Source organism: Lycium ferocissimum, chromosome 11 (assembly GCF_029784015.1).
Source record: "Lycium ferocissimum isolate CSIRO_LF1 chromosome 11, AGI_CSIRO_Lferr_CH_V1, whole genome shotgun sequence".
Lineage (NCBI taxonomy): Eukaryota > Viridiplantae > Streptophyta > Magnoliopsida > Solanales > Solanaceae > Lycium > Lycium ferocissimum.
This window is the reverse complement of record NC_081352.1, coordinates 31,441,398-31,453,233: the sequence shown is the minus strand read 5'-3', so window position 1 is coordinate 31,453,233 and position 11,836 is coordinate 31,441,398. Positions and strand designations below refer to the sequence as shown.

The following is an 11,836-nucleotide window of genomic DNA, read 5'->3' as shown; positions in this document are numbered from 1 at the left end:
GATAATTGATTTTTTTAAAAATAGCATGACTACATATTTTGGGCTAAAAGAATCATGATCCACTCTTACTATCTTAGAAATTTAGAAATGTCATTGATACACAAATCTTCAAGTCTTTAATTAATAGTGAATAAATTACTATAGGTTTGGAGTTAATTCAAATGTCTTTCACTAAAATATTTATCTTACTAGGTGATTAGTTAAAGAAAGCCTATTTACAAAATTATTTTTTGCATTAGCCATCTACCTATCTTATCTAGTCATTAAATATATATATATATATATATATATATATATATATATATATATATAATTGCTTAAATCAACTAACACCTAGTTATTAAGTTGTTTTAAACATTTGTAAAACGTTGCACCATCTCACACTTTTTCAGCTTATTTATAATTAAACTCCTTTACGCAAAAACTATAATTTTCTACAAGTCTTATTTTTAATAGCATTATTATATTTATAATTTTAGCAACATATATAAATTATCCTCCAAACATTTTAAAAACATTATATTTACACTTAGCCTAACTAATCTTAAGTCCGGTCGGTTAACCATTATTAATGGAACTTAGAGGATGCCTAATACCTTCCCTCTAGGTTAGTTGAACCCTTACCTAGATCTTTTTGGTTTTGTAGACTTTAAAATAAAATCAACTTTAGATAATAACTTTAATGAACTTTAGGTGTCCTAATTCGCCGTAAATAATTAGGTGGCGACTCCTTAACTTTAAATAACCCCGGAATTACCGGGATGTTATAAACTATTTTGAATTCGGTTAAAATAGGGTATAACCGGGATCATGCCTTTGAAAGAAGAAGGGGATAGCCTCACATACCTTTGTGTCTCCTTAACAACGTCGACTAAGAGATCTCCTTCCGACTTACGATTCTACATATAAGAGGGTTCGTACGAAGGTTAGATTGTTGAGGGCACACCTACGTTTAAACTAAAGCTAACGAAAATTGGGCAGCATTTCGTTTGTTTCGACAACTTTTCATCATATAACCAAACAGCTCCAAAACAATACAACAACATCCATAATATCATAATACACAAATTTCCCTCAAGTTATGCATTATTCAATCTCTAAACTCATTTCTAGAATCCTCCATAACCATTACTAGAATACAACTTCATACTTATTTGTAATTCGAGTTCTTCAACTACTCAACACCCTTACTATCATAAAACAATTGTAATACTCACTTTGATTACGTAAAGATGATCTTTGGATAAAATACTCCACTTGAGAAGAACTCCACTTGACTACCAAGGAGATTTCCAACTTCTGTCAACTTTTCGGAAGCATTTACACCCTTAATTCTACTAACTTTTGGTGTTTGATCCTTTAATTTCCCTACTTGGATGTGTGTTAGTGTGATATAGAGAGAATTCTAGAGGTTTGGAGAGTGTTTGAGATGTGGGAAATGAGAAAAAGAAGGGAAAACCGTGCCTTTATAAAATTAGAATTCAGACCCAACCCGGAATATACGGTAAAATATACGGTCCGTATATTGGACCGTATGTTCCTTCCAGAATCTCCAGAAATTTCCCCCTTCACTGGAAGAGTTCTACGGCCAAACATACGGGCCGTATAAAATATACGGTCCGTATGGACCGTATAATCCCCAGTTTTTCCGATTTCATTCTCGTCGCTTCGTTCGATCTCGAATCCTTATGGAACCTTCTTGGTACTCGTGCAACACCTCCTTAACGATCTAACGGACATTATAACTCGTCCTTAAATCCTTGCTACACATTCCTTAGCTTGACACCCATGAAATCCTTCCCAAACGTAACTTATACTCTACTTCCTTTTGACGAATCTAGTTTCCACCAAATCCTACGACTCCAAAATCTTATCGTCTATACATTAAGGTTGCCAATCACCCTCTTGTAGTCGTGGAGGTCTCGTGTCCACCTTGACCGACGTTAGTCCATTCACGACTCAACGCCACGAAATTACCGAGGTGTAACATATCAAACTTCGGTTCGGCTATTTCGGTTTCGATTTTTTGACGATGGACACCAAACACCAAACCAAACTAGTTCGGTTCGGTTCGGTTTGTTGAAGTTTCGGTTCGGTTCGATTCGATTTTTTGGTTTTCGGTATTTATGCCCAGCCCTATCGGATCGGATATGGTCGGCTTGAAACGGTTCAACAAAAAGCCAATTTGAGAGCCAGGCAAGCCAGGAATGGGTTGAGACTTCTAATTAACAAAGGGCAATTTGCACGAGTGCCCTTATTCATGGTCTTTAATTTTTGCCCCTCAAATTGCTAGTCTTTAATTTTTGCCCTTCGCATAAAACTCACGGGTTTCGGATTCAAAACCCCGCTCAGTCAAAAAATTAAAAAACAGAGTTTGGAATTCGCAAGGCATAGTTTATCTGCAAAACTCTGCCTTAAGAAAGAGTTTCAAACTTTACCTTAACTCTGCCTTATGAGGCAACAGGTAGAGTTTGACTGCAAACTCTACCTTATCAGGCAGAGTTTAACTGCAAACTCTACTTAAGGCAGAATTTTGCCTTCAGGAATAAGACAAAACTCTACCTTACGGTAGAGGTTTACATTAAGGCAATTTTTTTTTTTTTTACTCCGCTGGAATTTTGCAAAACTCTGCCTTAAGGCGTAGTTTTTGCCCGAATAGGCCTAATTTTGCTACGAAACTCTCCTTACGTTTTTTTTTTTTTTGACTACTGAGCCGAGGTCGAATCCCAAACCTCAGGGTATTAGGCGAAGGGAATAAATTAAAGACCAGTAATTTGAGGGACAAAAATTAAAGACCAGTGCCTTTGAAGGACAATCCGTGCAAAAAGAAGTGATTAACAAACCTACTAAAGAAAAACAATGAGTATATCATAGTTCCGCGCCATGGACTAACCCATATACACCAACTATTGCATGAGCAGAATACCACTTAATCAAGTACAAAAGGTGTTGATATTGTTCCCAAAAAAATAGATAAAATTGAAAATCAGATCTCCACATACATCCTACAACTTGGACATCTTTGCCATTCTTGATTCTCAGCAAGTTGCATAAGTTGTATACCTTCTATTTTCCTTTCATCCTTGTTCAGTTTACCAAATTCTTCACACACAATTCCTGAATGCCATGGAACTTACACTTTGCACAAACAAACCTTCTGCATTCCGGGCATTCCGACTGAGTAATAACCCTATTTTCATCCGCGCATTCATCAATCAAAAGCCCCGAACAACCCTTAAACAGACAATAAATTTGCGGTGTAACTAATCCCGGGATTAGTTATCCCGGCATTATAATGTTATTCTTATCCCTGTGGGAAGGTGGGATAACTTGTTCCCCAACCAAGCTACCCCTTAGTTTCCAAAAGATCACCAAAATTTATCCTCATCATATGTTATCACACTTTGCACAATTGCTATATGTCACGTACTTTAGTCTCCAATCAAACATTGAAAAGGATATAAAAAATGATTTTCGTTTTCCTCCATGCCAAACACATGTAGACGAATCATAGAAAGTATGTACATGAATGCTTATAGCTTAGTGGCATCAGCAGGAGCTTCTGACACAATAGATGTGAGTTCAATTCTTACTGTACGTTTTAGATTGAACTAACTCTATTTCTATGCGAACTAGCAATTGTCAACACAAAAAGTTTACAGGGCTTTGTGCATCGAGATGCTATCATCTTTAACAGAAGCAATGATGTTCTAACTCAATAAGGCAACACAACCACAAATTTTACATAACCTGGCAAGCCCCTTAAATATCAAATCCTGATGATTACTAGCACACTAGTCAAGCACGGAGGCTGATCCAAGATTAAAATTTTTTGGGTTCTAGATTTTACAATAACAACTCCGAGCGCTAATAGCTGGACTCTAAATTTAAAATTTGTACATAGTTAGTGAATTTTACAACACAAATACAAGCTTTAGGACATATGATTCTTAACCTTCTTTGCCGAGATGTTGTAGTTGGTCACAGAAGCCAAGAGGAGCAAATTGTTCCCACATATGAGTCTGCTACATGGAGAAATCAATCACCCTCTGGCTTAGATTCACTGACCAAAATGTCTTTAATTGAACATTCTTTCTTTAGAATCTTCACGACCGTAGACATAGTCGGTCTGAATGGGCGTGAATCTATGCATTTGATCGCTAATTTTAGAATCCGATCTGCTTCTTCCCAGACATAATTCTGATCTTGATCAACTATTTCTATTAGATTTCCAATCCGATCCATTTTTTGTGCCTATAGTAGTCCATAAAAGCCAATAACTTTGTTTAGTTTCCAGGGTTTCAACCATAAAATGTTGATTCATGTGCATAATCTGAGAAAATCACAAAAACGGTCCTTTATGTTTGAGGGTAGATTCAAAATAGTCCCTTAAGTATGCACTGAACAATTCTGGTCCTTTAAGTATGCAAAAAATTAACACTTTTAGTCTCCGTCAAATAGTACCGAACTCTGTCTGTTAGATCCGATAGGAACTATGAAAAACAAGGACACTAGCGAGAACTCATATTTAGAGCTACAATTTTTGTAGTTTATGCTATTTTTAATTTATTTCTAAAGTCTGGAGCAGCTTTTTGATTTGATGAGACTTTCTTGATTTTTATGGTTAACTTTTTCCACTGTTTCCATCAAATCTAGCGTACATAAATTGTTAAATATTATATAGAGACTTAATGTGTTAACTTTTGGCAAACTTCAAGGACCAAAACTGTTCAGTGCATACTTAAGGGATTATTGTGAACATACCATCAAAACATAAAGGGACCATTTTTTCCATTTTCTCTGCACAATCTCTTGCAGTTGGTTGATTTTCACTCACCTCTTCCACGAGGTATTCAGTGTCACCACCTGCCCTCGGGGTCGTGACTTTCCTTCCACTGATAAGTATGAGTGTGACAACTCCAAAGCTATACACATCTGCGCTAGCTTCTACGGGACGATCTTTAACTTCAGGCGCTGTATACGACCTGCAAAAGGCTTCCATTAGTGAGACGTGCAATTGTGATAGTCAATGTACAAAGTTCTAACAAAACAAAATCAATCAATGTATTACTAATTTGTATCTGAAATATAATTTGTTAGGGTGTTCCCTTACTGTGATCCTTCCAACTGTTGCTTGTGATAAAACTTTGCAAATCCAAAATCATATATCTTCGGATTTAGATCATCATCAAGAATAATGTTTGCTGGTTTAATATCCCCGTGTATAATTTCCTGTTTGGACCCCTCGTGAAGGAAAGCTAAACCTTCTGCTAGGCCAAGACAAATTCTATACCTTGTTGGCCAATTCAGTCTTGCTCTAAGTTTGTTTGAACCTGTAAGTAATCAAAGCTCAACTTTTATTTGTACAGCTAAGATTATATTTTTCCCCTTTATTTACTGCATCTGCGGAGGCTTAACAAAGAAATTTTTTCAAAAATGGAAGACATTACCAAATAATGCATCTTCAAGAGAAGTTGGTTGTTTCCCACACAGCATCCCATCAGTTCCAATGTACTCATATATAAGCAAAAGTTGGTTGTTTCCTACACAGCATCCCATCAGTGTTACAAGATTTGGATGTTTGATGCTAGCAATTGTACGACTCTTTTCCACAAACTCGTCCATTCCTTCTTTTGTTGCCGAAAGCTTTTTAACTGCGATGGCAGTCCCATTCGCTAGAGTACCCTGAATGTTGATTAAGTGTTTCAGATGATGAAATTACCACAACAACAACAACATCATAATTCAATGTGACTCCACAAGTGGGGCCTAGGGAGGGTGTGGTGTAAGCAAACCTTACTTCTACCTTTGTGGAGTAAAAAGGCTATTTTCGATAGACCCTCAACTCAAGTAAGCGTTTTCCAAAACAGGTTTGAAAATACAAGAGTAAAAAAGCTATGATGAAAATTTCGAAGAAAAGAAAAGTATTGACCACAAAAATAGTAAAGATAACCAAATTAAAAGAAACAACAAAGAGTGACAAAATTGAAGAATAAGATAATGGTAGAATAATAAAAATAATAACGACAACAACATTGTGAATCAGAAAAACAAAATAATTATATATCTAGACATTGAAGGTCATCCAGCTAGCAAAAGGAGAAAGGTTGTGCATAGTGCAGGTGCAGGCTTTAACTCACCATGATACCTCTAAGAACAAAGATGGGCATTTAAATTGCATAGAGGATGAAAAGCATCACGAAACATAATATTAGTACTGCAACTTTTGTCATGAGAGAATAACTTTTCACAAGAAAATGAAGAATACAAAAGTGGAAAATATACCTCAAATGAGTTAAGATTCTAGCTAACCTTATAGATGGTCCCAAAACCTGCATCAGCCAGCCGATTCGCAACATCAAAATTCTTTGTGGCGGCTTTAATTTTTCGATAGTTGTAAAGCCCTCCAGGGTACAATTCAACAAGTTCTTGCTCTATATCAACACATTAGTGAATAAATATCAACTGAGTGGAAAAGAGAAAGAAAGTAAAGAAGCTTACAACCGTAAAGAAATGGATCTTGAGTCTAACTCAACCTCAAAAGCTAACTCATGAGGCGAGGATTGTTCAAATCCATATAAGGAGACCACTCATCTTATTAACCAACAATGTGAGATTTTTTTCACTCTTCAACACCCCACCTCACGCTCAGGGTGGACAATTTAATATGGGGGCCCAACATCGAGTGAGGTCGTGCTCGGGTACCATGTAAGAAATGGATCTTAGGCCTAACTCAACTCCAAAAACAAGGAGACCTATGATTGACATGATGGTAATTAAAAAAGATAACTATAAGAAATGGATGTTAGGCTTAACTCAACTCCAAAAACTAGCTAAAATCTTAACTCAATAGCTAACCTCATATGAGGAGACCAGTACCACATCCCACAAGTCCACAACCAATGTGGGACAACCAAACATCCGTCCAACCTATATCCAAGCTTGCCAACTGAAGCGTGCACAACGTAATATAAAATAATATCGGGTAATTCAAGAACTGGAATGGCTCTAGTTCTGATACCATGATAAGAAATGGATATTGGGCCTAACTCAACCCCCAAAACTACCTCATGTGGTTAGGATTGCCGAAATCCATATAAGCACACTAATTTCACATCCCACAATAGATGTGGGACATTTAAAAAAAGAAAAAACTAGAACTTTGAGATGGAGCGACAAATATATTATTGCATCAACTACTCCCTCCGTTTCAATTTATGTGAACTTTTTCGAGTACGAGGGTCAAACTTTATAACTTTGACCGCAAACTTTGATATAGATATTTCAAGTTTGTAAAGCTAAAATTTATATATTTGAAAAAAATATAATAAGTACTATGAGTCATGATAATTTATAATTCAAATAATTTTAAAAAAATGTAAGAAAAACGTGGTCAAAGAACCACCTCGTAGACTCCCCAAATAGTAATGAGTTCACATAAATTGAAGGTTCACATAAATTGAAATAAAGGGAGTATTTTCTTGTCTCTTTTTCCATGATGGTAAGGGGTGACTAAAGACGAGCAACAACATTTTAAATTTTGGGGATCTAGAAGGAATATTCATCTTACTTTGGCTATCTTTGCTGTCAATCCTTTCTTTTCTTCGATATTTTCATCATAACTTTTTACTCTTACATTTCTCAAACCTGTTTTGGAAAATACGTTTTTTGAGCCAACGGTCTACCTGAAACAACCTCTCTACCCCCACAAAGATAGGGGGAAGGTCTACGTACACCCCCACCCTCTCCAGACCTCACTTGTGGGATCACACTGGGTATGTTGTTATAGAAGGAATATCCAGAATCTTAGGGTATCCTAAAACATCTTCTTAAAGGTGGCTTCACTTCAAATCCCAAAGAACCAAATAAAATCTATAATAAAATAGTGTTACCTTCCTGACGTAATTTGTCTTGGAATCTCTAGGAAAGACCTATGAACAATATTAGAATAAATAATGCAAATCCTGAAATTCCAGCTGGCACTCCAATGGACTCTTTTTGAACTGGTTCATAAACTGTTAGCATGAAATATCAGTCACAAAGTAGGGACCAAAACCATGTAAAATGACAAAAATGGTCCCTTATCTTTGATGGTAGGTTTAAAATAGTCCCTTAAGTATGCACTGAGTAACTTTGGTCCTTTAAATTTGCCAAAAATGAGCACTTTTGGTCTCCATTAAATAATTACCAACTCTGATTGTTAAAATTTAACCAAAATTGTGAGAAGTTCTTTTTTTACTAGATATCTCCATCAAAATTCCAAAAAACACAACATAAAAACTACACAAGACACAAAACAATAGTCCAAAAATAATAGAAATCGCACCTCAAAAGTTGCATTAGGCTCTTGAAATAGACCAAAAATAATATAAATTACAAAATCTAACTTCCAAATATGAGTTCCCATTAAATACTTTCTATATACATAGTTCCAATTAAATTTAACAATCAAGGTTTGATAAATACCTGACGGACACCAAAAGTACATACTTATGACAAACTTAAAGGACCAAAGTTGCTCCAGTGATACTTGAGGAACTATTTTGAACCTACTATCAAAGATAAGGGATCATTTTTATCATTTTCTCTAAAATGGTAAACAGTCAAAGACATAAAATGAATACCTCGAGTTACTGTAATTGCAGATATAAGGGGACCATAGTACACTGATGGGTATAGGACCGACCCTTTTCCAGACCAGTATAAGTGAATCTCCAGTCTACTGTCATTCAGAAAAGTGGTATATTCCTTTGTTATAGCCTTATTCACACGTCCCGCTTCTCTTTCGATGCTAAAGTTTCTCAGCACATTTTCTCCCTGCATATATATTATCTCAATTTTTCTTTAATATATGTTTGCATATGGATCTGCAACCAAGTTTGGTACCTTACCTGGATATCAACATCAAAGAGTCGCCCTGCTTTGCTATGCGAATCTTTAGTGTTGCTACTAGATATTTCAGCAAAGTGAAGCTTCACTTTGTACTCACCAGTTCTCAAACAAAATCCATAATATTTCAAGGAGATTGGGGATAAACGAGCTGTTCGATACAATTGGGCATCACCAGCATGAATTTCGCAGGTGTCATTTAGAGTGTACTTATTGCGATGTGCCCATAAGAAGCTTCCCATACTACTATAGCCCCAATTTGAACTATTACTCCTAAAGAAAGTTGATTGACCAAGTCGATGTACATCAGCTTCATAGTCACTTCCATTAACTGGTACAGACTCACCACCGCAGTTTATAAACAAACGGTCATCTACAAATGGAGACACTATTTTTAGTAAATGATGCATTTACAATCTTAAAATATGAGGAACTTTTATCCTGAAATGGAAACACTCTAGAAATATACTGTGAAAGTCTGCAGCTCCCTCTCAATCTAAGATAGCAAACTAGGAATGTCAAATGAAATGGTAGAATTTGAATTTGAAGTAGCCAAAAATGGGCAGCTTAATAAATGTGACCCGCCCAAAAATTACTTGGCTGGAATGGGTTGGGATATAAATGGGCTAAAAGCGGGTCATAACCCAACCCACTCAATTTTTACTAAGTTTTAGTCTCTTTGTTTGTTATTTTATGATTTTTTGAAGTACCTAATAAAACTATTTTGTTCTTTACTATGGCTATATATAACATATCAAATAAAATAATATTTTTTCAAATATATTTTGACAAAGTTTTTGTGGGTTAATTTGGGATATATCAGCCCAATCTGGGCTACATATCAGTGCAACTTTTAGATGGGTTGAAATGGGTTCAGCTAAGGGCTGAGCTAATAAATGGGCGGGTGAATGAGTTGGACAGGTCATTTTTTATGGGCTAATTTTGACACCTTACGAACTACAGAAATCATTAGTTGTTTAGAAACTTTTATGTAGGTCATATCTGATCCTAAATGAAAAATCTATGAAGCTACTCATAAGGAACATAACATAACACATATACTAAAATCACTTCATGTCTGAAGTTGTGGGAACTTACAGAGCTGATTTCTATTCTTACAATCAATTTGGTCCCGCTTTGCAACCCTGTATTCAAATTTATGCACAAAGTTAAGTACCAGTTTTCTTGTGAGACCAAATTATTTCTGCTTTTTCTTTTTCCCTCTTTGTTCGAGATACAGGTGGAAGAGCTTACTCATCCGTTTTATTGAGGCAGCACTCAAACAGATTCCTGGGAAAGGGCAATATAATTGGATTCAGAAATAGCAAAGCTATTAAGAAGCACAAAATTAAGATTTTTCTAGATATACATGTGAAAATCACCCTTACAAGTTAGGGTTTAGATGCTCTTTGGAGCTTATGTTCACATTTTTGAAACTGTTTTCAGAAACATCCCTGCATTTTTAACTTGGAAGAGTGAGTGGCAAAATATGTTGCAGAAATTAATGAAAAGAGAAAGTCGGCAGAGAAAATCATGTTAAATCAAACTTCAATTGGAAGAAATTAAATGCCACGATTTTACAATAGTCGAAATATAATATATTTCTTCCAAGAGACCCTCCAAATTTGGACTTAAAGAAGTGCTTGGTCCAAGGATTATACATCTTCAATTTGTGCTATAGCTCCAACTTGCAATTGCAAAGGCAGGCAAGGATTTTAAAGTGAAATCTTCAACGTGGAAATTTGGCACCAGCCAAATTTAATGCCAAGAAGAAAATTGGCTCACTCCATCCTTATAAATAGGGAGCTCTCGTTCAGTTTACTTACACACCAATTCTCAGAGAAAAATAGTGTAAGTATACCATAAAATGAGCGTAATAAAAAATAGTTTGTGAAAAAATAGAAAGTGAGCGATATTGTAGGAGGAGAAAATCGAAAAGTGTTATTTCTTTTTGAGTGTGCGGTGGTCTTTATTTATACTCGCGACTATACGATGAAATTCCTCGGCCATAGTAATATCGGTTGGTCACTCTCGCTTAGTGATTTTCCCTTATTCAAAAGGGTTTCCACATAAAAAATCTTTGCGTCATTATTCTTCATTCTATTCTGGATTTAACCATAACTTAGTGTTCCACGTTTATCACTAATACTGTGAATATTATTTTTGCGGGTCTATTTTTATTCCCAACAATAATTTCTTCCAAGAGATCCTTCAAATTTGAATTTAAAGAACTGCTTGCTCCAAGGATTATATACCTTCAATTTGTGCTATAGCTGCAACTTCCAACTTTACTGTTAAATATAATTAAAGTTACAGTCGCAATTTTACCCTTTATTTTGCGCTTGCTTTTACTTCCTTTTTATCACTTCACTTTATTTTGATTTTATTACTCCCTTCCTCAGCTTGACAATATAGTCTGAACTTAAAACCCAAAAAGTAATATATTAATGCAAAAAGCACTTACACGTATGAAATTTCATTCATCCAAGATGGAATTGTCTCATTGAGCTTATTTCTTCTTAGAAATCTGCAAGCATGCATTGGATCATGACACTTAATACCAACACACAAAAAGGAAAAAAGTGGAAAAATATCGATGCTTCCACAGTTAATTACAAAAGTAAGATCACCTTTTATATCTAATGATTAGTTAGAGGAGTAAGGTCACTTACATATAATTCAACCAGGGTTTAACATCTTCTGGAATTGGACCAGACAAACTATTGAAACTCAAGTCCCTACATCAGGAGAAAAAACAAAAAAAGTAGAATTACTATATATATTTGTTCAGGAAACATGTACTCTCTCCATTAAATGCGTTTTTTTACATTTTCTATTTTGTTAAAAAATTAAGTGGCGTTTCACATAATCAAAAAGGCATTAACGATGTTCTTCCCATTTACCTTACTTAAATGTGGAGTTTTACATAACCAAGAAACTGGGGTAA

The 11,836-nt window shown here is 35.4% G+C and overlaps 2 protein-coding genes across 2 annotated transcripts in view; both read right to left on the bottom strand.

The window, feature by feature from the left end:
- Positions 1-4,038: 4,038 nt before the first annotated feature.
- On the bottom strand, positions 4,039-6,170 carry LOC132038238 (probable LRR receptor-like serine/threonine-protein kinase At1g53420). Its single transcript, XM_059428930.1, has 5 exons — positions 6,141-6,170; positions 5,451-5,685; positions 5,114-5,333; positions 4,838-4,985; positions 4,039-4,254 (listed from the first exon to the last, which is right to left on the bottom strand). Exons 1-5 carry the CDS (start codon positions 6,168-6,170, stop codon positions 4,039-4,041), a joined length of 849 nt encoding a protein of 282 aa, XP_059284913.1.
- A 2,980-nt stretch (positions 6,171-9,150) lies between these two features.
- The window catches only part of LOC132037050 (probable LRR receptor-like serine/threonine-protein kinase At1g53430), a 47,874-nt gene continuing 45,188 nt past the window's right edge, over positions 9,151-11,836 (bottom strand). Inside the window, exons 11-13 of the mRNA XM_059427483.1 lie at positions 11,354-11,416; positions 10,278-10,343; positions 9,151-9,262 (exon numbers count right to left, since the gene is read on the bottom strand). Of these exons, the coding sequence (XP_059283466.1) occupies positions 9,259-9,262; positions 10,278-10,343; positions 11,354-11,416 (133 nt within the window). The 3' untranslated portion in view covers positions 9,151-9,258. The remainder of the gene's footprint in view (positions 9,263-10,277; positions 10,344-11,353; positions 11,417-11,836) is intronic.

What these genes read in the sequence shown, in the direction of transcription:
- LOC132038238 (XM_059428930.1), bottom strand. Translation starts at nt 6,170, where the DNA reads ATGCCCATCTTTGTTCTTAGAGGTATCATG. An exon ending in TTGTTCTTAGAGGTATCATG is followed by an intron (nt 5,686 to 6,140) that starts GTGAGTTAAAGC and finishes ATCAACATTCAG; the next exon opens with GGTACTCTAGCGAATGGGAC. An exon ending in CAACAGTTGGAAGGATCACA is followed by an intron (nt 4,986 to 5,113) that starts GTAAGGGAACAC and finishes AGCCTTTTGCAG; the next exon opens with GTCGTATACAGCGCCTGAAG.